The sequence below is a fragment of the Molothrus ater genome, chromosome 3, assembly GCF_012460135.2.
Source record: "Molothrus ater isolate BHLD 08-10-18 breed brown headed cowbird chromosome 3, BPBGC_Mater_1.1, whole genome shotgun sequence".
Taxonomy (NCBI): domain Eukaryota; kingdom Metazoa; phylum Chordata; class Aves; order Passeriformes; family Icteridae; genus Molothrus; species Molothrus ater.
This window is the reverse complement of record NC_050480.2, coordinates 10,050,229-10,077,877: the sequence shown is the minus strand read 5'-3', so window position 1 is coordinate 10,077,877 and position 27,649 is coordinate 10,050,229. Positions and strand designations below refer to the sequence as shown.

The window sequence follows — 27,649 nt, the reverse complement described above, 5'->3', positions numbered from 1 at the left end:
GTGCCTGCTCTGGGGGTGCCCGTAGGGAAATGAGTTTCTTGCCTTGCTCAGCTGCCCACACATATCCTCTTATGGCCATACTGGAGTTTGCTAGATTCCAATGAAATAAGATGATGGAGAGACACCTTAATAAACAGTATGACTACAGACAAGCTTTTCCAAGGGAAGGGCTTTAATTCCATTCATAAAGACATATATTTCTTTTCTTTCAAATTCCAGCTAACTCATAACATTAAGAACATTGAAAATTTTCACAGTCATGAAACAGGCAGAAATGTGCATGGATGTTCAGGCACACAACCCTTGGCTGGGCTGGTTTTCCTTTCCACTACCACTGGTTTTGTGTTGGTGATGATGGACACTGGCTACATTAAAACATACTTTGTGTCCCTTTCTCTTCTGTTACCAAAATGAAGACTCCACTAAGGCAATTACTGCTATAGTCAGGTAGCCAGCAGGTACACACAGCAGATTAAGGACAGAGAAGTCACATTTGGTGTGTAGCTCTCTGTGGGCTGGATGTAAAAGGACCATCCCAATGGATGTGATCTGTAGTTAAAATGCCCAGCCTGGCCTTTGGTCTGTGCAGCTTTCTGTTCATCTGCACTGCAAGTCAAGCAGAGAGAAGCTGCTACATCGTGGAAAAGGACAAGAGCCACTACCAGAGAAAGCGTTTGAGGTTGTATTTTTAAATTCTTGGCTATTTCTATTTATTCTTTGCTAGGTGAGCCTAGGTGCTTCCAAGACCTAGATCTGGACCACCTCTGCCCTCTCCTCCTCCCTCCCAGCTTCGAGCAGACTGCTTCTACAAATCAGCATTTCAAACATCCCCGCTGACTTTTGCTCTGGGTTTCTGCCGGCAGGAGGAGGTGGGTGCTGGAGCCTGTGAGGCTGCTCTGAGGCTAGAGGTGTGCCCAAAGGGCTGATCTGCAGACCCACAACCACAGAGAGGTGGAAGGATTCAAAGAGCTGATCTGGCAGCTGTGGTGCCCTGCCTTGCCTAGACACAAACGCACCTGACACCGTTCCTGAACACAAAACACGGCGCGCTACGAGAACCACACTGAGCACGGGGCCGGGAGGGCAAGGGAAGGGGCAAAACAAAGGAGTCTCCTCTGAGCCTTGCACTTGGGATAACAGGAATGCACACATCCTTCAGTATTCCTGAAACGTGGTTCCAGGACTATGGTTCTGGCACATGCAGAACTTTCCTAACATTAACATCCAGCTACAGGCACCAATACCTTATGTCCCTTCACAGACTCAAGACAGTTCCTAACAAAGCAATCAAACCACAGAAACACTGAATGGTTTAGGTGTTCATTTTTTGCTAACAAACAAAAACAGAGACAAACAACCTGCAACATTTTTTGGACAAGTTTCAAAACTTGAAATCCATGGGGCCCCTCTGAAGTGAGAAACACTTTTTTGTTTGGTATTTTTGTTTGCTAATGAGGCTCTCCAAAGTAACAGTGGCAGGAAAAGGCCCTGTAAGGAATTCAATTTTCCAGTGGTTTCAGTGTACCCTAGAGTTGGCATTTCCAGGCCTCTCCCCTTGGAGCACAGGAATCAATCCTTTTGGATTGCATTTCTCCACACACAACAGCTCACTGCTGACATCCAAAGTCCTAGGGATAAACACACCAGCGTGTTGCAGCTCTCCTGTGGCAGCCAACATCCTCCACCAAAAGCTGGGGGAGTTTTTTGGATGGATTGGGCTTTTCCCCAGAGCCCTCCCGCAGCTCAGCGCCGCAGCCTGAGGAAGAAGGCGTGCTTGCACTCCTTGCTGTCCAAGGGGTAATACTTGTCATAAAAATCCAAAATGTACTCCTCAGTCTTAAATCCAAACTTCTGGTAGAGCAGCATAGCAGGGTTGCTTGCAGAGACGTGAAGGGTGACGTCCTTGCCCATGCAGGTCTGCCAAGGGAGGAGGAGAGGAACAAAAAGGAGATATCACTGCAAGAGAACGAGACAGCCTCTGGGGGAATGCGGAGGTGAGCAGACTCATCAGCTCAGGGATCCAAGGTACTGAGGAAATGTGAGAAAAGTCACAGGAGTTACCACACATAGCAACAGCAAAGGGAGGGCTGCTGCTGCTGCTCCTCCGAGCCTTTGTTTCTGGGAAACATGGATTCTCCGACAATGAAAGGTTTGGGATTGTAATTTGTCATCTGCCCATTGTAAATTACTAAAGTAATTGTTAATTAAAAATAATCTTGGTGTACAGCCCTGATCTCAAATACAATGGCCTGAAGAAAAGACAAAACATGCCAGAGGATCAGGCTCTGCACTCCTCCCTGTCAGCAAACAGAGCTGAGCTCTCTGGGACCGCCTGAGCACCTCTGTGCTGTCACGCTGGAATTCCTGCCTATCCCACCCAGCTCCTCTCCCATCCTTCAGGGCACAGCACTCGCCTCCTGAGAAGGCAAGAAATTCAGTTCAGACAGCAAATAATAGCATGGCTGAAGTTACCTTGAAGATCCTAAATTATTCTAACCAGCAACACTCTGATTAAGATGCTGAAATAATTTATTTTCTGCTTTCATCAAGTGATTTAATAGCATTCCATGTATATTGAGTGCATGGTAACTCTAAAGTAGGAACAGTAATACCCTCTAGGAAATCTCCAAGATAATACATTCAAGGGGAAAACTCTCAGGAATTTAGGGAGGGAAGGAAAAAAAGAAATAATTGGAAGCTGTTTTGGGGAAAAGAAAATTTGAATGAGATCATTAAGAAAATGCAGTTTATTCCTCTAGGACAGATGCATGAGAGGATAAATTTTGACACCAAAACCAGCCACCACTATTTGCATCAAACTATTTTCCTGTTAAGTTATGCTGTTCCCAAGAATTCAGCCCCAAATTCAGCACACTGATCCCAAAGTCAGCCACCTACTCTTAATCCAAGCAGAGCATCCAAGTGTCTCAAGCTACAGAGAGGAGACCCCAAGCCCAAGGAGGCTGGAGACTAAGGAACAGAAGGTCACAACCACCACTGTTCCACAGGACTAAAGCCCTTCTGCCACTGCCAGAAGGGCAGCAATGGCAAAACAAACCTCATGTGAGCCAAACATACAGTGCTGATCTCTCATTGCTAGCGTGCCTAATCAGACTCTGATCTCTCAAATCTGCTTGGCTTTTCTCAACAGGGAACTTCATGCAAGCAGGATTAGGTTAATTGATGTGATACATCCTACAGAAAGGTGTGAGCATTTTCTGTGGCTGACTTGCCAACTCCAGCATCCCACTCTGCTGGAGAGGGAAGTCTCTGAGAGTCCACCTGCTGGATCCCTACAAACCTTGGCGCCTGTTCCCACTGGGTGTTGACATCTCACATCAACACACTGAGCTGAGGGCAATTTCCTTCAACACTTGACACAGAGCTGCCTGGGAAATGCAAGGGGTGAGTTTAAAGAATATTGATGAGAGGCCTGTGTCAGCACTGCAGAGAGCTGTGCAGGTAGCAGAGTTACCCTCGGGCAGCCCAGGAGCACAAAGTGCTTTTCCAAACCAGGGATCACTTTCCCCAAGGCTCTGCCAGCACTCCCTACTTTGCTTGAGCCAAGTAAGAAAGAGGATAAAACAGTTTCAATGGTGAGTTTTTGTTAGTGAAGCTCATCTTGACTACAATGTTTCCCATCAGCAGCTCTGCCAAGAGAGTTCAGGGAGTGGTAAAACTGTGGAGTTGGGCTCTGTAAAAGACATACCTTACTCATCTTTACTCACAGTTAAGCTGCCTTTCCTGCAATTTAATTCAAGAAAGTCAGTGGAATTAAGACCACTTAAACTTCATTAAATCTCTGAATGAATACTGTTATTCAACTCCTTTAGTATCACCCGTTTAGTCAGCTGAGATTAATTTCCCAAGTATCCCTGTGGAACAAGGCCCATTTTAAACAATGAGGTTGCAAACACTCCATCATTAACTCAGCTGTATTTGAACCAGAGGATAAGAGTGAAAGTGAGTGATTGAGATCAGTAAGTGATTTAATGCATGGAATAACCTCCAGGTGTAGTCAAGAAAGCTGCAATAACTCTAACTGACCCTGCCCACTCTTACCTCATTTCCTCCCTAAACCCCCATTCACAGTATCCCTTGTACACAAAGTACTGAGCACTGAAGAACACAGAGCTAACCCCAAGACAGCTGAAGTGTGCAGGATCCCTCTAATTCTGAGGACATGACCAGGATGGCTGTTTTCCTAAACTCATTTTGACTTCCAAAGCAGGAGCTATTCCCCTCCCATAAACACTCACAAAAAGGGCTCTTACTCTCCAATATCTGCAGGTGTGCACACAAGGAAGAAATGAGAGCTGGTTCTTTGGCAGATTCACAGGATGATTTCATTTCATTACCTGGATAAGATGGTAAATCATAAAGGTTGCAATCCCAGCTCTTCTCCACTCAGGGTGCACCAACAGAAAAGAGATGTAAGCTTCATTGTACTTCACATCTGGCACCATAAAGCCAAAGGCAATGATAACTTTCTTGTAGAGGACAACAACGCTGAAGTCTGGGTACTGCAGGCACTCTGACAAATCAATTCCTAGGGAGAAAGAGAGAAACAGCAGTTGGAAGCACTGCAAACCAAAAGAAAAGTGTGGTTCAAATCCAGGAGTTTAAGGCTTTTTAGAAACACTCAATCTCTTCTTTTTTTCCTTTATTTCAAATTTGTGATAGCAAGAGACCACAGCAACACAGAATAGTCCAAGGTCCCTGCTAGAGCAGTCCTCTGTTACTACAAATGATGCAGCCACATTTCCCACATTTTGGGAAATCCCAGGGGTCAGGACACCCCGAGTGCAGGGGATGAACCCTGGCTTGGGAAAACCAGCTGCCTGCTCTGGTGCCTCCCCTGCCAGGTAAGCATGCAAGGGGAAAAAATGATACAACAAAACAGACAAAACAGTATCTGCTTAGCAGGGAAACTTGCATGGAAATACTAACAAAGCTGATTTCCTTTCAAATGACTCAAGGATGAAACTGAAACTTAACTCTCTTCAGTATGCAGCACGCATGAAACTGAGCTTCAGCTTTGCTAGACATAGCCTGCTATGGCTTCTGTCTTTTTCCTCCACCCTGCAGCTCTTACTGCTGTCTCTTGTGCACACTCAGCTGGTTGTGGAGCTGCACTGTGAGCCTGACCACAGCTTCCAACGCTATCAAAACACTTGCTTTTAGCATGCAAATTCTCTTATCTGGGGATGAAGTAGCCTCTCAGGCAGTAGTGCTTCTGTGAGTCAGAGGCTGGACGCAGAAAGAGACTGTGAGTTTGTTACCTTGCCTTATCACCCTGCTGCTGCAGTCCTAGAGTATCCACACAGCCTTCAGTACCAAGCAGTGCAGCTCAAGGCACTGAAGACTGACTGCCCGATAATTTGTGTGGACAGACCCAAAATGAGATGCAAGACACAGAGGACATGTGCCAGAAACGTTTGCTTCAGCCTCAAGTTGGCAATTGCAATGTATTTGGAACACAGGGTAACAAAACAGCAGAGTGTTTTCCAGCAATCCCTCTTGGTGAGAGACAAGACTTCAGAAGGCACCAGGCACAGAGAAGTGGGTGAGTTATTGCTCCAGAGTAGGCTGGGTGGAGCGAGACGTGGGAGGGATCGATTGGCAATAGGGAGCTGTGTTAATTAAGGCAAGGCTGCCCTGCCTGTGGAGTGCCTTGCAGCGTGTCTGGACAGAACACTCACTGCCCCAGGTGCCTCTGCAGGGGTGCAGTTTCTCCTGTAGGGAGATGCTTAGCTCAGGATGGTTCACCACTGGAGACACTCCCTGCCAGGGAGAGGTTTCCCGTTAGGGCACCAAGGCACTGAGACAAACAACACCTGGGAATCTCTCTACCTGGAAACCTAGTTCTGCCTTGGGAGAGGCAAGAACAGCTCTGAAAGGAAGGATTTGGAGGCATAAAAGAACTAAGTGCTGGCTTAATGATGCTCACCCAGTTGCATATCCCTGCCTCCCACCCCCAAGCTGTACCAGCTAAACCCTTTGCATCCAGGCTTTATGTTCTGCATCACTTCCTCGCTTCCCTCTCCTGCTAAACAGAACCAAGGTGCAACAATCATATCCCAGCATCAGAATTTTTTTCACCATGGAAAAGATTTGGATTCCTGTTTGGAGACTTGACAGGAGTGTCAGCTTTCTGATTTAATGATGAACAGTTCACAGTTGGGTGGAACACACCCATGCTCCTTATGTTAAATAAAACAGGGTGAGTCCTGAAGAACTTAATGAAGGTGCAACCCAACTTGGCCAGAACTTCAAATGCATTATCAGGAGAGGAGAGACTATGACAAAGCGGTTCAGCCTCTGCTGGGATTGCAAGTGTGTCTCACACGCTCTCAAACAGCTCGTGAAAGGAAAGGTGTGCCAGGTTGTTTCCCCCCACACTGTGCAATTTGCATAATGAGAAGCAAAAACAGCTCCCATCCTGACTGGGGCACATGGGCACTGCTGAACTACAGCCCTGTTGAATCACCACCAGCAAATCAAAACACAAAGCCAGCAATTACCTGGAATAAAGGTGTGTACTGTTTGCACTGGCCTTTTCTAAATTAGTCTGCTGCGTTGTTTGCTGATCAGAAGCTGATGCATGCAGCAGATGAACATCCCTGTTATTATTTCAGAACAACTAAAGAGTGCAGCCTCGTAACCACCCCCAGAAAGGGTGGCCATTGTCCCCAAAGAACCTGCAGTTCCAGAAAGGACACAGAAAAACACAAACCTAACCTTCCCACGGAGGCTTGAAGAAATAAAGGACATCACAGCAGAGCCTACAGCTGTAAAAGCAGTTCACTGAATCACAGAATAAGCTGAGTTAGAAGGGACCCTCAAGGATCAGAGCTCAGCTCCTGGCCCTGCACAGGACAGCTGCAAGAATCACACCATGTGCCTGAGAGTGTTGTCCAGACTCCTCTGGAGCAGGCTTGGAGCTGCAACCACTGCCCTGGGAAGCCTGTTCCAGTGCCCAGCCATCCTCTGGGAGAAGAACCTTTTCCTAATTCCCAACCCAAACCTCCCCTAACACAGCTTCAGAGCCATTCTATTGGGTCCTGTCATCACAGAGGAGAGATTGGTGCCTGCCCCTCTGCTCCCCCTCCTGAGGGAGCTGCAGCCCACGATGAGGTCTCCCCTCAGTCTCCTCCTCCCCAGGCTGAACAGACCGAGTGACCTCAGCCACTCCTCATACGACTTCCCAACTTTCACTCTGACATATGCAGCTTATGGCTGCTAGGAAGAAACCTTCTCACAAAGGTAATGAACAGTAATCTCTGGCATAAAACTGTTGATTTCAACCCCTGATTCTTGCAAAACATTTCACTGGATGCTTAAGTTTAGTTAACTACTAACCTACCTACAACTCCTATTAGCACCTATTTTTCTAAGTGCTGTGCTAATTAGGGCCTAATTGCCCAGTTCTTCTCAAGAGACAAAGACACCAAATCCACGCCTCCACCTCAAATACATTCCTGTAACATCAGATAAGGGGTGTCTAAGAACCAGCCAGACACCAACTGAAATAAAATTTGGCTCAAGAACATTTTTTTTTTTCTGAACAATACCACTTCTTTCTTGGAAATCCAAGGACTGGAGGAATCTTACCAGGCCAGAAGAATTCGTGACACATGGAGTTTATAGTGGGGATGTGATTAGGGCGAACATAGCAGTAATCAATGGGTGCTTCTGGCTCAGCCTTCCAGTTGAGATCATTCCTGTGTGGATTTGCCCGGATTTCTGCCAGCAGCCTGAGTTTTGGAGGCTTTGTCTCATAATCACGTCTGCCAGAAAAGTGAAAAGGAAACACAAAAAGCAAGTGAGCAACAACAACTGCCACTGCAGCTAAATGGGTACTGCCCATGAAATATCTTCTGACATGCTCAACTTTAGGAAAATAAAGAACAGTCTCCATTCACATGGGGAAGCAGCCCCAGGCTCAGCCAAAACACCCTTGTGCTAGAGGCCAGGACACTTGCCAGACCCACAGCATGTCCAGCCAGTCTTTCCTTACAGCCTGAGCAAGGAAATCACAGCTCTGACCCAAGAGCAGGTGCAACTTGCTTTAAATGGCTACAGCAACGCCCTCTCTGCCCTTGCCCCCTCTTGGAGATTCCCCTTCCCAATGCAATCCGTTCACTACTCAGCTAAATCCAACACTATCCCTCCAGGGTTACCATGGTGCACTGGGTTGTACTTTGAGGAGGAGTGAGGAGCACTGCCCAAGAAAGGTGTCCTCTCCGTGGGCTGGCGGTGCACAAGCCAAGAGCAAGCTCAGACCCTCTGTACCTGATGTAAGGCTTAAGGACACGGGAGGTGTAAGGGCTGACAATACTGTGGTCTGCCAGCAGGTCCTCCGAGCCTACCAGGCGGTACAGGAACTTGCTTGTCTGCTGGCGGTATCCCTTCGTGGCGGGCAGCATCGTCTGCATGCACAACAAATGCACAACAATTGCAGGCAGGTCAGGCAGAGACTGAACACATGGAGGGACAGTAAGGGCCTCTCAGTGTGACAGGGTGGATGGAGCACGGTGGTGCCACCTCTGGACTCTGCTGAGCACTCCCAGATTTGGAACCCAAACCTAAAAGTGCTGCAGGTCATCTCCCTCCTACACACATGGAAGAGCACCCACCTGTCTGGGTACTTCCAGGCCTCCAGCACCAGCATTTGGGCAGGGCTGGAGTACAAACACAGTGACATTTGTGGTGCTGACACTGACAGATAGCAGTGCTGAACCAGCATGTCCCAAGAAGAAAGGGACTTAGGAGAGCATTGGTGGGCACACAGCCACAAGCCAAAATGAGTCTTGTTCACGTGATCCTTTTCACTCTAGGGGTCAGATAACCTCAATGTGTCACTGCTGGCTGCAGCAAAAGCTTTAAAATAACCAGTGCCAAAAGCTAACTTAGATTTGGGAACACCCACCTGGTATCTATCCAAGATCCTGAAGTCCTGGCTAGTAGTTCTATATGTTGCTTGCCCTACTGGGGACCTGGAGACACCACCTTCTTTGGCTCCATAAATCCCATCAACCAGGAGCAGTGCAGCATTCACAACCTGGTCCAGGTCAAAGAGTGGGAGCCCTCTCTCCCTCTTGGCCTGCCTGACCAGCAGCTTGCGCCTCAGCCTCCGGGCCTCTGGGGTCATGCTCAAAGCATTGGGACAGGCTTCCAGTCTCTTCAGCAGCAGCTTCTCCTCATAGATGCTAACTGAGGTGTGCTTGGGAACTCTGGGTTTGGCATCCTTCTCCAGCTGTGACTTCCCCTTGTCTCGTCCTCTCACCTGCAAGGGTGTGTTTGACTCTTCAGGATCTTCACTGTCACCTTCCATCCGTTCTGTTTTTTCTTCTTCACTCTCCACCTCTTGCTTGATTTGCTCAGCTGTCTTCACTTTTTTCCTGCTTGCTATCATGGTGCCAGCACCAGCTGTCCCACTGGGAGGGGGCACATACTCTATTCCAGGGTCTATGACTCCATCTCCTTCCATCTCCTCATCATCTGTAGAACAGAGCAAAATAATTCGAGGGAAAGAAAAAATAATTTAAACATCAAAGTCTCATTTCAAAAACGGTTATCACAGCATTTTCCTGGTAAGGAACAATAATGTGGGTTTACCCAACACATTTCATTTTCTGTGTACTACCAGATCTCCAGATTTTGGATGGGAGATGCTGAAAGGAGTCCAATTTCAGGACACAGAATCAATCCTGCTCCTAAAGTGTCTTGTAGTTTGGCACCTGGAAACAGTGCCCCTCCTGAGCTGCAAGCACATGTTCTTTGAGGAACGTTAAGCTGCTGAAACTTGCCAAAGCTGGGAACGAAAAAGTCAAGCTGGTGAGCTGTATCTTCAGCTAGCACACCCTCACTATTCTTCCCGTCACCCAGAAGACTTGGCTCCTTAAGGAACTGAGCAAATTCAGCCTGTATCACTGCTCTGCAATCTCACTGAAATTTAGCATCCATTAATCAGCACAATCAAACTTATAAAATACTGGGATATTACCATGGGAATAAAATTTCTCCCATGAAAAACACTTGAGACAAAACTAGGCTTGCTACAGATAACAGTGTTATCTGTGTTGCAGTGAAATGCTTATGCTGAGAAATCCAGCAGTTGCTGTGTGAAGTCTACCCACTGTTTATTCAGGATCTCTCAGAAAACAACAATGGGGGTTTCTTCTGGCCTTAGAAGCTGGTGAAAAAACTATGGAAAACTGATGCAGTTCGTTGGGGGGTGCTCCCTAAGCTGTATGTTTTGCTGGTAGCAGCAGGCAGGCAAGGAGACCACACAGCTTCTGAGGGTGCTAATTAGATGAGGGTTTATTGGGGGTCCCACCCCTGGGAGCAGCATGGTTTCTGAGGGGAAAGGGGGAGGGAGAGAGGGAGAGCCTAGGAGGAAAAGGGGCCAAGAGAGAGCAAAGGGCTAAGAGGCTTCTCATCTCCTTCACACAGTTTAACAGGGAGATTCAAAGTGGGCACAGAATAAGGCTTGGGCCAAGGGGATTACAGATACATGATACTGCAGGGGAGGATCACAGCCTTGGAATAAACCATACATTTTCGAGGGGTGAGACAGAGCAAACCATTTGACTAAAATGTAACACCACAAGTGGACTATGCTAGCAGCTATCCAGGCTGCAACAGAAAACCAGTTAATTCTCACTCTCAGCTAAGACAGAATATTGCCAGTTACTTTCCATCTCATCCTGAAAGGATCCTGCACCGCACTGGGAGCTTCCTTTTTACAATCTATTCCCAGAAAAGCACACACAGTGCATTACTGAAGGAAGCCCATGGTGGCTCTTACCATGGAAGAGCGCCTGTGGCGGCATGACGTCGGGGATGAGATCCGCTTCCGAGAGCAGGCTGGGGGTGGCCGAGTGCGAGGCGGGCGTGCCGGGAGCCGAGAAGTCCAGGGACGGGGAGGGCGAGGGGCTGGTCAGAGGCGTGCGGTCGGACGAGCTCAGCGAGGAGAAGTCGATGACCTCTCCCTTCTCCAGCACGATGTCGGGCCGGCGGCAGCGGCTGCTGAACTTGACGGGCGTGGAGGAGGTGCTGCGGTCCAGGAAGCCGGCTGCCTCCTTCTGGGCTCTCCGAATGTCCTTGGCTTCCTGAGTGCGGGACCTCTTCTCCTTCAGCTCCATGGCTGACTCCACTGGATTGCGGCTCACGCGCTTCCGAAGGCCTTCCACGGTAATGATGGGATCCAGCGGGGGCTTGGAAGCTGCTGCAGAAGGAGTTTGCTTATTCTGAGCTCCTACAGTCACTGGATTCATACTGTGCAGTCAAAATCACACTGACTACTGAGCTTAAAAGATGGGGTTTTCAAAGTGACCAAGAAATTCACTCTGGGACATGTAGCATTAAGCCAGTGTATGACTAAAGCCTCGTTAAAGCCCAAATTTTGTTCCTCCGCACAGAGGAGAATTTGCATCTAGTGACAAAAGATAAAAGACATTCCCCAGGGTGAAGAGAAGTGGGGAAATTGTGGATTTCAGCTAAAAGAACCCAAAGAAAACCACTCTGCACAAGCCTCAAAACCCTGTAAGTCAGCACAATGGAAAAAAGTAATAAAATATAACAGGCCCCTCACTCTACAGTATATGCCCCATAGTTCTCTTCAGTCAACCATTACAGCAGAACAAAACTAAGGAGCTGTCCACAAACTGGTTTAAACTGAACTTCTCTCACATCTCCCAGCTCTGGCCCAGCAAGGAATCTACACACTACTGGGGACAGAGTTACCTTTTGCCTTCAGTGCAGATGCTGACAGCTTCTCTCCTTCAGGCTTCAGTGTTGGGGGCTTGTTATGAACCAGCTTCCACCATCCTGGTTCTCCAAATTCCTGTGCCCCCGAGCGGAAAAACAAGGGGCTCCCCACAGAGAGACAGCCAGCAACTGTGCTCCACCATGTTGAGGTCTTTTTCCTGTGGTGGGAGAGAAGAAAACAACGCTTAGGTCCCCACTCACCAGCTGTGCTTCCATCCTGGACAGAGTGTTTCTGACACACAATCACTGAACTACTCCTGAAGCACTTTTTTGGCCCCTTGGAGGCAGGGAGCTGCATTTAAGCCTTTCCCTCTGCTGGGCAGTGCACTGTTATTGGGTGCCTGAGCACTTTTAGTTCCTTTGGGAACTGGGGACAGGGCTAACTAAGATGTCACTTAGAGAAGAGGTGAGAAGAAATACTGAAGAATTGCCCTTGTAGCCAATAACTGAGGTACTCCCTTGGACTTTGGAGAGTCAGGCTCCTGGAGCAGAGTTGTCCAGAATCTCAGGATTTTTTCTTGCCTTTGCACACCCCCATATGCAGAAACCTCTGTGCTTGCCAAGGCTTGGCTGAGTTGGTGTTCATTGCTGCCCAGGTGCTGCCCTTACACACCTTAAGGAACTGAACGCCAAAGGAGGGGGATCAAACCCAGCTGCTGCAGCTCAAAGTCTGGACTGTTGCAGTAAATCTGGATAAACTGCACTTCAGTATGCCAGGGAAGATCTTTGCACAGTTTGTACTGCTGCACACACGATTCAGCTGTCTCTGTTCCTTCAGTGGCTTGTCCAGGCAAGCGGGAAGGCTGTGTCTGAGGCCAGGAATCACTCTCTGAATTTTAATCAGAGCAAGGAGTGCCCAGTTCCCAGGGCAAGTCTCAAAAGGCAGCAGCAAACCCTGGAAGGTATTGGTTCCCTGAATGAGGGACAATGGGCCACCAGCTGCCCTCCTGTCAGGGTCCCTGTGGCTTCCAGAGAGGACAAATGCTAACATCATTTCTGAGAACAGAGCAAGCAGGCACAGACAAGCACTGAAAGCAAAGGCAAGACCAAATCTGGTAGGAAAAAAGGCCAGATCTTACGACAGAGGAAATCCCTGGGGAAGAAAAGAAGCTGTGAAGTCAATCAAATCTACAACTTCCAAGGATTGCTCAGTTCCTTCCCTGCCTTCACAGCACACACATTAACAGTGAGGCCTGGGTTTGACAGCTTCAGCACGCTCAGAAGAAATGTGCTGTTCACCTGGAAAATGAAGGCTGCCCTCTACCAGAGGGGCTCCTACTCTGACAGTGTGAAAAACGTTTCAGTTGTTTAACACCTACTATGTAAGAGCCATTTCATTAAGATCTGAAACAATCTAAAAGGTGAGGCTCAGTTCTTCTTGAAGAACTTGGTCCTTTGCAAGTTTTATAGCCAAGGAACTTGGCTGGATCACATTTCTGTTCCTAAAGTTTGGCAATACCAGGATCAGCCCACCCATTGTGACTTGTTTAGAAAAACTCAATTCTTTGCAGGTTCACATGCTGCCTAAAGGAAGATAAGAAATAATCCAAAATACATGCATTTGTATTCCTTTTGTGTGACATTCCTGGGGTTGTTTTTCCCCAGTAAGAATTGGCATTTCTTTCTCAAGTGTACCCCCATGACTGCATTCACATTTTCGATATTAAATCCTCCCTTTTTATCACTTGTAAGGCTCAACAGAGATGTCACCAAATTAACCAGGATTCTTGTCCATCTGTATAACAGGCTTTAATTCCTTTGACTCACCAACCAGACCCTCAGGAAAATATCATGTCTTTACCTGTTCCCTAATAAGAAAGTCCAGTGTTTCTCAATAAAAGCACAAATGTCTTCTTTCCATCTGAAGTACCCCTGCCGGCCCGTTCCTTCCAGAGACAAGTTGTACATTGCCAACATGACAACCTGGAACAGAAAGTGTTGGACACAAGTGAATCCCTTCTGCTTTTTCTGCTGAACAGACCCCCACAGATGCCACACACACACAGATCTTTGCTCCCTCATAAATATCTTATTTTTGCAACATCTCATAGGCAACTTCTGCAATCCATCTTCTTCCTGGTTTTGTGCTGCCTGTTCTTGTCTTTCTATTGTTAGATGCACATTCTTCCAGAGATTTCTCCATCCCAGGGGAGTAACAAGCTGCCTAGTTATGCAGGTTTGTGCTAAGACACAAGAATTGTGCAGCTCTTGTATAAATGAATTACAGTACAGCTGGAGTCTGAATGTAATGTGGAGGTAGGGAAACAGTCTTTCAAATAAATAAAAAGAAAGTCACAAGTAATCCTGCTATCCAATACATCAGAAACACTGTGACAATGGTCTTTCACACACTTCACAACCACACTCACTCTGACCTTTTACATACCCAAACTAAAGGGCAGCTTTGAAAAATATCTCATCTCCTTTGAGTAAATCCTAGGTGACCAACTGTTAATTACGTTTACTTAAATAATTTCAATTAACTTATTAGAACAGAACTAAAGTCAGCCAGGCTAGGATCACCTTTCAACAATCACACAGCCTTGGTTTGGCACTACTTCCAATAACAACTTGCATTTCACCCTCAGAGGAGTCTGAGATCTGCTTTTCTCAGGGAGATGGGTCTCCTCACAGTGGACCTTGGCTTTCTGGGATGCATTGTCAAAGCTGTCAAAATGAGGAAATGTGGACAGTTTTAACGTCCCCTTTGCCCTATCTCTACCTCTCAGTTTGATAACTGGGATTTTGTGCGTTTTAAAGTCACGTGGGACAATGTCTCAGGATGTCAAAAATAATCCTCTTTTCAACTGGCTGAAGATATGGAATTGTTAAGGCCACATACTCTGAAAAAAAAAATCCAGAAATCACTGTGCCCATTCTTCCTGCTTCAGGTAAGTTAGTTGGACCATTTCTCTCAATTCCACTTACCCAGAAGCAGCAGCAGCAGCTCTGGCTGCTGGAAGCCCAGGGAGGTGGTCACAGCTTTCCTCCTCACCCATTTTCATTTTGTCTGCCCCTTCCCCATGGCACTCTGGAGAGACCTGAGCAATGCCAGAAGCCTTTGCTTTCCCAGTCTGGAATCTGGTGAAACTCTGCCAGTCTGCCAGCACAGAGCCCTGCCTAAACTAACCTTTTTCCCTGCACTGGCCACCACAAGAAAGCAGTGCAGGAGTTACAATCAGTGTCTCAAATTACCCTACATGACAATAAGGCTGAGTGCCTATGGGTAAGGATCAAGGAAAAGCCAATAAGGCTGATATTTTCAACAGTCTGACAGCTTGTCCTCAGGACAGGTGGCTTCCTGAGCTGGAAGATGGGGACAGGGAGCAGAATAACAATCCTGTCATTCAGGAGGAAGCAGCTGGTGACCTGCTGAGCCTCTCAGATGCTCACAAGACTATGGGAGCAGATGGGATCCATCCTAGATGCTGAAGGAGCTGGCAGAAGAGGTCACCAAGCTGCTCTCCATCATTTACCACCAGTCCTGGCTCACCAAGAGGGTACCTGATGGCTGGAGGTTGGCCAGGGTGACAGCCATCCCTACGAAGGGCTGGAAGGAGGATCCAGGGAGCTCCAGACCTGTCAGCCTGACCTCAGTGCCTGGCAAGGTTATGGAAGAGATCATCCTGAGTGCCATCACTTAGCACCTACAGCATGGATTCAGATGGGACAGGTGCCCCAGATGATCTGTTCAGGCTGGACATTAGGAAGAATTTCTTCACAAAAAGAGTGACTGGGCATTGGGATGGGCTGCCCAGAGTGCTGGTGGAGTCACCATCCCTGGAGGTGTTTAAGGAAACCCTGAATGCTGCACTCAGTGCCATGGTCTGGTTGACAAGGTGGTGTTAGGTCATGGGGTGGATTTGATGATCTCAAAGGTCTTTTCCATCCTAGCTGATCTTGTGCTATTTTATGGGACAACACACCATTACAGGCTCAAAGAATGCAAACAGATGTTATGTTATTTTGATTGCTCAGGTGTGCAAATGACTGGAACAGTGAATTCCAGCTAGTGCACAGGCAGCCAGGTTGGAGCTTTATACCCAGGGAGCTGGCAAGCTTTCTGTTTCTATGTTGCCACCTCACCAGTTTTACATTTTCTCAGACACAAAAAACTGTTCATGCCTAGAAGCCAAATTGCATTTATTTTGCTTTTCCAAACCTGCTTGAAGCCATGAATTCATGAGCAACATAAGGGGAAGGGAAAAAAAAAAAAAGAAAAGGAATGTGGTTTGTATTATTCTCTTTCAATTTCCCTGCCAAATGCTGAAGTTCTCATGTGCAGGCAATCCTCAGCTAATTAATTTCTGAAGTTCATGCAAATGGTCCTTTGTTACCAATACCTGATCCTCCTTTTCCAGGTAGCACGTACACAACAACCAACAATTTCAGAAAGTCCCACGGCTGTTCTGCTGGCACAAACATTTCACTTACTTGTTGCCATGTTAATCTCAGGCGTTCAAACTGCTCCTTCCCATCTTCTGAGCAATCAGAGCAAGTAAATCTGAAAAAGTTATCTCCTTTGAGGTAGCTGAGCTGTTCTCTCAGTTGACCTAAAATGAAAAGGTCAAAGTCAATCTTTTGGCCATTTTATAGGAAGAAGTGCTGCAAACGAAAATTGGATTTCTTCCAAGATCAGGTTTGTCTGAACAAAAATTACAGAACCACCTGTAAACCCTCATGCAACCAAAGTTACAGGTCTTAATTCCATGTTTCTACAGCAGAGGAAAAAGAAATCAGGGCTTCTACACTCACCAGGAGTTAATTTACACAAACATGAACAATTGAAAAATGACACTGGAGGACAGAGAAACACTGTTAAGACTAGAGTGTTTCTGGAAAGTCCCACCCAAAAGATGTTTCTCCACAAGGATGTCATCTTTTTTAACGTATAATTTTATAATTTTTAACATATGGATACCCTGCTTCCATACTGAATTACAGAATCAAGTTGCAACTGCATCTGATGGGGGGAAAAGCCCCTCACACTTGGTAAATGAAGAGAATTTCTAGGTGGCAATTCATTGTAATAAAGTGATTATTTGCCTGAGCGCAATGGCCACTTTCACATGAGACATGTGGACTCTCTAGAACTGAATCATTAGGAAACAGCACAGTATCTCCCTTTGGCAGCTCGTTTACTCTGCACGTTTGTACGTGGCTACCGTTGCTTTGCAACTGGCCTTTTCTGCTCCTTGGATTTGTTCCACAGCAACTGCAGAGAGGAGCATGTTTGTAAAATAAAACAAGTTGAGTGCTAAATCAAGTGAGAGTGTTAAATCAAGTGCTCCACGCGAGATAGCTCATGCTACCTTTAAACTCTGCTTCATTTTTTTCTATTAATACATTTCAAATTAATATTTCCCTTTAGTACATAGTAATTAAATAGTCTGGTGTTAAACCTACATTCACTAACATACCTTGAGAAGAGATTGTTACACTCTAAATTTCAGCAAATCCTAAGAAGGCAAAAAGGGCAGCTCTGACATATCTGCACGGCAGGTGCCACCTAAAAAGTTCCTTATTTCTAACCACAAACAAATAAACAAACCCCACAAACCTCCGAATCAAATCAAACCAAAAAAAAAAAGAAAAACAAAACACCAAAGCCAAGGTGTTTATCACTATCTGGCTCTTAAGTGTAATAACAGACCAGATAATCCAGAATTTAGAATGTAAAGCTGTCTGTTACACCCCTAACAGCATATATCTGTGCCAGAGGAGAGGCAACAAATTCTGCAGCTTGCTCCTAACACCCGCCAGGGCTGGCTGCTGAAGGCTGGGCATGTTTGTAAGCGAATTTAAATTCACGTTATTGGGAAAACATTAAAGTTGAGGGTTAGCCATATGCTCCACAGATGTGACAAATCAGCAGAGAGGGGAAAAAAGTAACACACAAAAGTCCTTTTCGTCCCCAGAGCTTTACAGCAAGGGTCCTATCTGAGTGAGCAGAGAGGTCAGGTCGCTTGGCCCAAGCCCCCAAACAGCTGCAAGAACTGTGAGGGTGGGCACATTTCTGAACTTTGATGTTCTCTAATAATTGAAGAAGACAGTTTGACTTCCTCGGAGAGCACCAGCTCTGGGACGGCAGTGTCTAACACAGCCCCTGCCCTCAGGCATCACCCACCGAGGCAGGACGGGGGAGCCGTCCAACAAGGTGCGAAACAAGAACACAGGACAGCACAAACACCTCGCAAACACCCAGCACGGCCAGCACCACACAGCCTTACTTGCTGGGATCCACTTCTGGCACTTCTCACAGTAATAGGACATCTCCTCCATCCAGGACGTTTCCCCCTCGTCGCTGTTCAGGGAGTCCCCGCTCTGGTCGTGCGATAAATCCACGGAAGCCTGGTCCTCGGACTCCACGATCAGGAGAGTCTCCCCTTCCACCTCGCCCTCCTCCAGCCCCTCGGAGGTGGAGGTCCTGGTGGCTTCATCGTCGTGGCGGCTGAGCAGCCCACCCATGTGAACGTTGTTGGCCATCCTAGAGGGAGCCTGCCCGACAATGAGCTGCTCCTCCCCAGCCTCGGACGCGGCACAGCCAAGCCCCCACAGTGCGAGTACCGATCGCAGACCAAATGGGTTTGTGTCTGCCCTAAAGCTGCAGAGGCTGGATTATAATTGATACAAAATAAGCAGTCTTTGACAGATTACCTCTGTTTGTTACAACACCTGCAAGGAGTGAGACGCAAACGCCCTCCAAACGTCTTTAATCAAACCTCTAAGGAGCCAGGCCTGTGCCTAGGGCTGCTGGGAACGTTTTTCCATTAGCGCCTTGTCTCTCTCCTCAATGAGCTGCTTTGTCAGAGCAATCTGCTCTTCCAACAGGCGAATGTTCTCCTTTTTCTGATTCTGACGCTCGAGATCTCTGACCACGCCACTTCGCAGCCTCTGAAAACACAAAGGACAGGGTTTATCACAGCCGGGGGGCGCTGATCGGGACCAACCCCACCCGGGCTCCACCCCTCCCGCAAGGGTCTTCCCACAGCAACTCACCGTGGCTGCAATCTTCAGGATATCCAGAATCACTCCACCAATATCCAGAATCACTACACCAAAAAGCGCCTTATTTACACTCACTTCAGATGGTTGGGTTTACTAAGTGACAAAGCTATTGAGCAAATAAATGCTCGGAGCCTGTAATTCCCGTGCCATGCAGGATGGATGTGATCTAAAAAATCCCTGTCATCTCCGGCCTAAATCTTTACCAAATCAGAATGAGCTCCTCAAAACTTCTCTGCTCGGAGGCAGTTTTGTGACAAATTGGAAACTATTTTAAGAAAAACGGGCATGTGTCTTCATTTGCTTCTTTCTGCTCATGTCTTAATCTTAAAAACACAAATCCACAATCTGCTTATGCCAAACTCTTGAAAAAGCAAAGCACTTGCTTCACAAATATCCCCTTTAGCCAAAATGTTTGTTATAAATCATGTAAATATATGACACATAAATAAATAAATACATCACGTGCAACACAACACCAGCAGCTTTCAACCTGGGGTGCCACCCCTCAATGGGTGGGAAAAGCTCTAAGAAAATCCCAGCTGCTTCCTCCACATGCTTCTCTCTCTCTTACCTGGACATTTCTAATACTTTGATAATTAGGTGAAAGATCAATAATTTTTGACCCCTTTGAATGATGCCAAAATGCACCTGCAAATAATTTATTTGAAAGCTGACCCCGAAGTCACTTGAGAGGATGTCTGTGACTATTATTTAACAAGTTATCACAGGGTTTAATGCCTCACCTAGCATGCCAATGACTGCACACTTCAAATGCAATCATTTCTCCTGTCAAGATCAACAGAAAGGTTTTGTTTAAGAAATGATTTTATCTTGTTAGAAAATGCACAGCCACACGTGTCTGCCAATAATCAAAACTCTCCAGAAATTAATCTAATAAAACCTGCTCCTTCCCACCAGCTTCCATCAACTGAACTCAGGCTACAAATTACTGTAATCACTGATTACTAGAAATCAGTAATTTGAAACTGAACGCAAAGTTCATGAACTTATTATTATGTTACTGTTAGTTAATAACAATAAAGATGTGAGGAGATACAAGGTAACTGATCAACTGCACCAAGAATGTAATCCTTTTTCCTTCACAAAACACTGCAATCTTTCAGATGGTGGACGTATTTGCTTTGAAAATGCACATTTTGCAAAAGACACCTTTAGAATTTGAGACAAAGACCTGAGATAAAAAACTTAATCTTCTCATCTTCCTCTATTATTGGAAGTTAGCCCTGCTTGTCTTCTGCAGGCATGAAAAGCATGTACAATCTCAAAGAACTCTGGGCCTGGCACATCAATTCATTAAAGTCAAACCTTTATTAATCTGCATAAAGATAAACTTGAAATCATTTCTGTGCCAGGACTGTAAAATATCCACGTTATTGATTTCCATTATCTAAATAACTGGATCTGTTGAACATGAAGCCACTACTGCTTGACTTGGCCATGAAGAATTATAAAAAGAAAATCTCAGATTCAATTTACAAAACATAAGCTTTGAGCCTTGGAGCTTCTGAATAGGTATTAGCCTACAATGGGATGTGGGTCAAAAAGATCCACGAGGTTCAGGTGTCCCATGAAACAGCCGAGGGTGATGTTTATTCTGCAGCACATGTTCAAAGTACAGCTGCCGTTAATTGCAGCTGCAGTTCGGTTTAGGAGCATTTAGCAGCTATTCCTGCCAGATCCTCAGTGCCTCAAGGCAGGCACTGAGAACCAGAGAGCAGACAGCTACACAAATGTGATGTGATCTACCCAAAATATGTTAGGTGATCTACCCAGCACATCCATCAGCTCTGGAGTGCAGAGCCATTGCTGGCTGCCACTCCAGGATCCCAACCATCCTCTCCTTGCCCTTCAGAGTGCTCTCCCACTCCTGCTCACACAAACCTGCCTCTCCTGTACCCAGACCACTCTCATCCTCCAAATTCCATCCCTCTCAAGCACTGAGAGACAATCTCTTGAGGGGAAGAAAGTACAATCCTCTAATTACAGAATGTATCATAAAGTCCAAGCAACAGCCAGCTGAGCTGAGCTATGGATTGGGAAGTTGAACTCTGGTGGAGAAGGATCAGCTGTGTGCCCTCATATAACCCTGGGCTCATCAGCAGGGTCCAAACCAGCACATCACTGCCCACACAGCACAGCTCTACACGAACACACAGCTTCAGTCCCATGCAGGACTGCTCTGCTCTAGGACTCACCATGGTCATAGCTGACACCTTTTGGCTGTGGGATCCTCGTCACACAGGCGGCCTGCCAGGAATTCCCTGATTCTTGTAAACATAGCACAGAGAACTACCCTGTTCAATCACCACGTGGTGGTTCTGACAGCTTGCACTGTGCCTGCCCTGGCAGAACAGGGGAGCAGGGGCATGGCACAACACAGGGATGTCTGTCCTTCAGCACAGGGCTGTCTGTCCTCCAGCAGGCTGCATTTGTGGGGCTGAGGAAAAACAGGGCACACTAGTGGGACAGCACAGCCAGACAGGGGAGAGCCCTGGGAACACTGCCAGGGGGGTGACCTTGGCTAGAGGCTGCAGGATCACATCCCCTCTCCATGCTGGCTGCTGGAGAGGGCAGGAAATACCTCCAGCGAGCCTCACCTGGAGCTCCCCGCTGCTATTTGCCCCTGCAGGGAAACGCACAGGACAGCACTGGGGAGCTGGAGCAGCTGAAAGAGCAGGGAAAGCACAGGGGCCAAGGCAGGAAAACGCGGGGAAGGGGTGGCCTGTGGAGAGAGCACCATCGGGGGCAGCGCTGGGCAGGGAGGGCCTCTGGGAGCCGGGCTGGGCACGCACAGTGCCCGCAGCCCCCAGGGCTGGGCACGGCTCAGGCGCGGGCAGGGCCCGGAGCTGCGGGAATGGATGGAGGGATGGGAGGAGGAAAGGAGGAATGGATGGAGGGATGGAGCAGGGACACGTGGGCTCAGGTGGGCGCACGGGGCGTGGCTTGGCTGTGGGCGGGGCTTTTGGCAGTGGGCGGGGCTCCGCTCTGAGCCCGCAGGTCGGGGCGGGGCATGCCGGGCCGCCAGGTGAGGGGGCGGGGCCTGCCGGGCCGGTGGGCGGGGCCGCATTGAGGGCCGGCGCGGGGCCCCGCTCGCCGCCTCCCCCCCGCGGCCCGCGGCGCGCACTCACCTCCAGCTCCCGGCGCTGCTGGATGTGTACGGCGGCCACGATGGCGGCGGAGAGCAGGGCGGAGACGGCCAGCGCCAGGCGGGAGCCCCGCGACATGGCCGGCGGGGCGGCGCGGGGCCGCGGCGGGGGAAGCGCCGGGCGGGTGGGGGAGCGGGAGAGCGTGAGGCGGCGCGCCCCGCCCCTGTCGAGCGCCGAGCGCAGCGAGCCAGGCCCGAGCAGCCGAGCGCCGATGCGGGGCGGGGCGGCGGGAGGCGGGAGCGGTTCCCGGGCGATGCTGCTCCGGGACCGGGCAGAAACCCTGCCGTGGGTGCTAAACTCGCTCCCTGCCGGCCTGAAACCCTGCCGTGGGGGCTAAACTCGCTCCCTGCCGGCCAGAAACCCTGCCATGGGTGCTAAACTCGCTCCCTGCTGGCCGGCAACCCCAAAAAACGGGCCTTTGTTCCCTCAGCGCCGCTGGGGATTGGGTGCCCAGCTGTGCCCGCGTCTCCTGGGGCTGCTCCCTGGAGCTTCCTGGCGGCCAACACGAAAAAATGGAATTTTCTTGTGCGTGCAAGAAACATTTCTGGTTTTGTCAAGTGAAGACCACCAGTCCTGCGCTGTCCTCTCCCAGAAATGCCGAATTGCATGGGAGAAGCAGCTGGAGAAAGCTGCTCTTCAATTGTTTGGTTTCTTCTCATTGTTCAGTGTGTGGCCTTAAGGCCTCGTGTTTGCCAGGTTTTCGTGCTCTGAACACAGAATTATTCCATCCTCAGCCCTGTCTGCAGTGGAAGAGGGAAATCAAACACACATTGGGCTGTGAGAGACAACTGCTCACTTTGAAAATTTTAAGAGGTTTATTAAACCTTAACAAAAATGCAACAAAGCACTACATAAGGAAAAAGCTGCAGCGCTGGGAACTGCCCCTCGTGCATTCCACGTGGTCAGTTTGTCTTCAAGATGGATGCTCAGTCTTTTATACCCCTGGGGGTTACATCAGCCAGTCCTGGCCCTTCCCAAAGTCTGTCAGTCAGCTCTTCTTTGCCATTTATCGGTGGAGACTGCTTTCTTCTCACTGGAGTGAAGCTCAGGTGTTGCCATGCCCAGCCCCTAAGCACCAAGCTTTTCCATTCCCACCTGCCCCATGCCAGGGACACATGTGCAGCCTTCTTTGTACCTGTCCTAGACAGCCCAGGCTGTCTGATGGCAACAATACAGCAGGGAAAAGGGAACTATGGGGAGAACAGAGGACATCTAAACTACAATAACATAACTATTCATCACTAAAGCTTTTCTTAATATTCACACAATAGTTATCTTTTAATTGCGAGAGCCAATCATCTCATTATCCATCTATAACAAGACTGATCCCTCCTCATTATAATACTTTCCATCTCTCTGCTGAATGAACGTGATTAAAGTGAAAGGTGACATTAGTGGGGATGATAATATCCAATCGAGTCTCATGGCTGTGCTCACAGTGCTGTGTTTCCTCTCATTAGGGTTTGTGCATGAGTGCATGTGAGGGGTCCAAGGCCACTGGAGTGCCAAGAACAGGGTGGAGCCTGGTGGATGGGAGCCAGCACAGAACCCCTGGCACTGGGGAAGGGTGTAGCTCCCCCAACTCTACCCAACCCTGTCATTAATCCCTGGAGGGGCTAAAATCCCCAGGGAGCATTCAGGCTGCTCTTTCACAATCTGTTTCTGCCCTGGTGGTGCAGGTGCTCCTGCTCCTCCCGTTCTCCCAAGGGCTCAGCTCCTCTGCCCTGACCCTGCTCTTCTGCTTTGCCCCCTTCCATGCTCTGAGGTGAGAGGAGACCTTTCCCAGGCCCGGATTAGCAGCTGGTCTGGTTTAAATCCCATTTTCCTTTCTCAGCCTGGCTGCAGAAGTGGGGAAGTGATGTGATGGAACTGGGAGGGCAGGAGTGCCCAGAGGGGATGGATGTGCACCAATGGGGGATGTTTTCCTGCTGGGGAAAACCTTCCCAGCTGTTGGTGGGCAGGAGAACACGAGAGAGAAGAATTCAGCCCCACAAACACAAGCCTGGTGGCTGTGTCCGTGAGACTCCCAAATGGAGAGGCAGAGGATGGGCTCAGGCTGAGGCAGAGGTGGATCGGGAGGGTTTCTCTGCTGGCGAAACCTGTGCTATGCCCAGAGCTTTGGTGCCCTCTTTCCCGTGCCTGGTTCCTCCTTAGCTGGCCCGGGAATAGCGGCGCTGATGGAGGTGGGGCCAAGCGCCAGGCGGAAAAGGGTTGGGTCACACCTGAAGGAGACTGGAAAGCTCAAGGCCATTTTCCCCCTGGGCAAACAGCTCAGATCTGGATAATGATCTCGGATAACATCTGCAGTCCATCCTTAGGGGGCATTTCTATCCCAGATTTCAAAGAAAATTTAGCTTGTGCAACCCGTGTATGCCTCATCCACCCTCCACGCTCTTTCACAGGCATTTGGCACCCTCTTTGATAGGGCTGCATTGCAGGCCCTGTCTCAGCAAGACTCCCATGTTTGTTTCCCTGTTCCAGCCGTTCTGGTGGATGAGGAGGAGTTCTGGCCAGGCTTTGGGGCAGGGGTGGTCACTCTGAGAGGAGAAGGGGTGGCAGTGTCAGCTCAAGCCTGTATGAGCCACCAGAGAATCCAGAAAACGGGCTGCTCACTTGTGGCAAAAGAAAAGGACGGAAGCCTAAGGAAACCCCATGCGAGATGTGGAAGGGGAGGGAGAAAAGTTTGAGCACAGCCCATATTTCCAGGTTTGGTCCTGAGCCACAGCCCCTTCCTGCTCCCTTTGCCCTGTGTAATGTGAGGAGCCAACACTCTAATCAAACTGCAAGCTAACAAAAAATAATAATAAAAATTTCAGAAACCATCCTCAAGGAACATTTTCACAAACCTTTCTGGGTTTTCTCCCAGCATTCTGGTGAGGTGCTGGCTATCCTTCCCTCTCTGCAGAGGCAGCTCTCCCTCCCAGTGTGTGTCTGTGTGTCTGTCTGTGTGTGTGCTCACACGGGGGACTTTGCACACACCCAGAGCTCTCCACGGGGACACAGGGGCTCGCCTGCCTCAGTGGCAAAGAAGACAAAAGAAAGCCAAAACCTGAAATCAGCGAGTTCCATTTGCCCTGTGAAGCTGAGCGTGGCTGAGTGTGGGTGTGGGTGCCTGCACGGCTCTGCCAAGGTCTGGGGTAGAGGCAGGGCTGGGGAAGGGGGCAGGCTGTGCCTGCTGCTGTTAGCATCGATTTTCTCCTTATGGCAGTGCTAATTATAGCAGCAAAAAGAGCTAATTGCCGTGTTGTAGGCACTTTTATCTCACCGTGATACCTTTTCCCCTCCCAGAAACAGAATTATTCCTGTCCCTCCGCAGCAGGGATGGACCTGCCTGTGGTGGTGCAGGCACTGATGGCCCTGGTGCAGCCACCCCAGCCCTGCAGGAAATGTTTCTGTAGGATTTGCTGGCCAGGGTCGTGTTGTTTGTAATCAAAAGTGCGTTATGCAGAGGAAAAAATTGTAATGTGTAACTTTTTGTGTCCCTCCTCTGTAATTCAGAGGCTTCTCTGTGCACAGAAACCGCAAAAGTAGTTTAAATTCATGAAATGTATGTATTAAAAATGCTTTATTTTGACCAGGTCAGCCTCCTTTCGAGGCAGGTGGAGGTGTGCCTGGCTTGGGTGAGTTTTATTTTTTGATGGGCATGAATGAAGTGAGAGCCCTTGGAACTCATCCCCTCAGCACTTGTACAGAAAGAAGCTATGTGAACCTGTTCTCCCCAGCAATTTGGATGAATTTTGTTGCTCCTCCCATTCAGACAAACCCCAGGGCCCTCTGATAGTTCTTCCCAGGGAGCTGGAGTGAAGCAAATCTGATTGTCCTGATATTTGAATGATGGAGTAAAGATAAATTAGGGGGGAGATGACAGAATCCTTTACGAGCAAGGAGCGCTGAAACTTTCCTTCCGTTTGCAGGGCAGCCTGTGAAACAGTTACTTTGGATTTTAAATTCCCCCTGCACTTCCTCCTTCCAGCCGAGAGGGCAGGAGCTCCGGGCAGCCGGAGCCGTGCTGCTTTTACAGCCGGGCTGGTGTGATTGCAGTGGGGCAGCCAGCCCCGGGTCACCTCCAGCTACAGCAACTGAGCTGTGGGGCTGCCACCGGGCACCAACACCTCATATTGCCCTGGCCAGAGGGGGAAAAGGAGTCCCCAGACACCCCAAACTTCTTCCCTGGCATCACCAGCATGAGGCAGTGAGGAGGGGGGTCTGGATGTGCCTCCCCACCATATCCCTCCCTGGTTTCCCCATGGCACAGTGGGTCCCTGCCCCTCGTTTTGGGGGTGCTGCAGAGGGTACCCGACCCAGGGAGTGCAGCCTGGCTCCCTCCTGCTTGTGCTTCCCCTGAGAGGGGGATGAAAAGCAGGCAGAGGCCAAAGTCTGCCTGCTCAGGAGCAGGGAGAGGATGTAACCCCAGCAGTAATCATTATATTGGTGCTAATTGCACAGACCCTTGCCCACGGGAGGTGGGAACGGCGGCAGTGCTACTGGGAACTGCGGGCAGGGGTGTTGCTGGCTTAGGGCTGGGCTTGTTCTCTCCTGGAAATCATTGTCAAAGGCTCTGGCAGATCAAACCCGTTGTGCACAGAACCCCAAAGTGGTGGCAGGGTAACGCTGCAGCAAGACAGGAAGGTGTGGGGGGTCCTGGCCCCCAAAGCAGGGTGAGCTGCACCCCCAGCCCACACCCTGCCAGGGCTCTCCCACGGGCAGGAGGGGTTCTGGGGCTGCAGCCATGAAGGCAGCAGGGAGAGGAGGGCTCATCTGGGTGTGTGTGGAGGGGCTAGAGGCACCCACGGGTGCTGCAGCCAGCTCTGAGCCCCCTCGGTGGTCAAACCAGAGCTGTAAGGAAAGGGACCCAGCTGGGAGTGGCTCCACCGTGCTCCCATGGCCATTCCCAGCAGTGTGTCTGTGTGTGTGTGTGTCTGTGTGTGTGTGCTCCTCCTGGGCGTGTTGGAGCACATGCTCTGCCGTAGCACAGGCGGGACAGGCAGGGACTCTCCAGCAGCAGCGCGGGATCCCCGTTGGAAGCGGCCCTGCCCCTGCGCCGGGACAAGGAGCAGGAAAAGTGCATCTCTAACAAGGCAGTGCCTGACACAGGGCTGGGGACATCCTGTCCTGTCCCCTGGGCCTGCCTGGGGCCGGTTTGTGCCCGGGCTGGCATCACCACAGCCTGTGGCCAAGGCTGTCCTGGTGGTCTTCCTCATCGGGGAGGAGCTAGGAGGAGTGCAGCAGAACCATCTTCTCTTTCTCCTGCTGCCAAAACCCCAGGGAGCTGCTCTGCCAGGGTGCTCAGCCAGCGGTGGCAGCAATGGGACTGTCCCAGAGCACCCAGCTGGGGACACTTACTCCTTCCTCTCTGCCCTTATCACTTCTTTCTCACTCCAACAATCCTGCAAAAGGAGAGCGATGGCAGGGCCAGCGCCTAGCCCCTCCTGGAGATTTTTGAAATGGTAAAGAAATGCTTGAACTCCCTACGCATACAATGGGATTTATGGCAGCCGTCATCCGGCAGGAATGAGGAAGCCTTGGGGGGCCCCAGAGGTGCCATTTGTCCTTGGGGAGGGGACAGGGGATTTTCTACCCCCGAGGTTTGAGCTCGGCGGGGGATGGCAGAGATGGCAGGGCTTGTGGGAGGGGGGAAGCACAGCTTATCATGCCGTGCCAGCTGCGGGAAGCACGGGGTTCAAAGGCACGCTCATTAT

At 49.3% G+C, this 27,649-nt stretch overlaps 2 protein-coding genes and 1 non-coding gene across 4 annotated transcripts; all 3 read right to left on the bottom strand.

Annotated features, from left to right (window-relative positions):
- Positions 1–151: 151 nt before the first annotated feature.
- Positions 152–18,483, bottom strand: KAT14 (lysine acetyltransferase 14). Of its 2 annotated transcripts, none has more exons than XM_036379694.2 (10): positions 18,006–18,483; positions 16,210–16,328; positions 13,577–13,698; positions 11,752–11,933; positions 10,814–11,233; positions 8,933–9,504; positions 8,296–8,432; positions 7,615–7,790; positions 4,359–4,549; positions 152–1,917 (listed from the first exon to the last, which is right to left on the bottom strand). In XM_036379694.2, exons 1-10 carry the CDS (start codon positions 18,259–18,261, stop codon positions 1,744–1,746), a joined length of 2,349 nt encoding a protein of 782 aa, XP_036235587.1. In that variant the 5' UTR covers positions 18,262–18,483; the 3' UTR covers positions 152–1,743. The 2 variants fall into 2 exon arrangements, with proteins under 2 accessions (XP_036235587.1, XP_036235588.1); XM_036379695.2 differs by having other exon boundaries at positions 10,814–11,230.
- Positions 4,711–4,873, bottom strand: LOC118685773 (U1 spliceosomal RNA). The gene has a single exon (XR_004980030.1). It is a non-coding gene; the product is annotated as a U1 spliceosomal RNA (small nuclear RNA).
- Positions 18,484–18,502: 19 nt separating the features above from the next.
- LOC118684668 (protein PET117 homolog, mitochondrial) lies at positions 18,503–22,056 on the bottom strand. The gene is made up of 2 exons (XM_036379699.2): positions 21,933–22,056; positions 18,503–18,669 (listed from the first exon to the last, which is right to left on the bottom strand). The coding sequence occupies exons 1-2, from the start codon at positions 22,026–22,028 to the stop codon at positions 18,520–18,522; spliced, it is 246 nt and encodes an 81-aa protein (XP_036235592.1). The 5' UTR covers positions 22,029–22,056; the 3' UTR covers positions 18,503–18,519.
- Between the last annotated feature and the right edge of the window lie 5,593 nt (positions 22,057–27,649).

Bases quoted from the DNA above. Each gene is read 5' to 3' on its own strand.
- LOC118684668 (XM_036379699.2), bottom strand. From the start codon at position 22,028: ATGTCGCGGGGCTCCCGCCTGGCGCTGGCCGTCTCCGCCCTGCTCTCC. The intron at 18,670-21,932 runs GTGAGTGCGCGC...TTGTGTTTTCAG, and splicing joins AGCAGCGCCGGGAGCTGGAG to AGGCTGCGAAGTGGCGTGGT.
- KAT14 (XM_036379694.2), bottom strand. From the start codon at position 18,261: ATGGCCAACAACGTTCACATGGGTGGGCTGCTCAGCCGCCACGACGAT. The intron at 9,505-10,813 runs GTAAGAGCCACC...TCTGTTCTACAG, and splicing joins GCCACAGGCGCTCTTCCATG to ATGATGAGGAGATGGAAGGA. The intron at 7,791-8,295 runs GTACAGAGGGTC...CTTTTCTGGCAG, and splicing joins GTCCTTAAGCCTTACATCAG to ACGTGATTATGAGACAAAGC.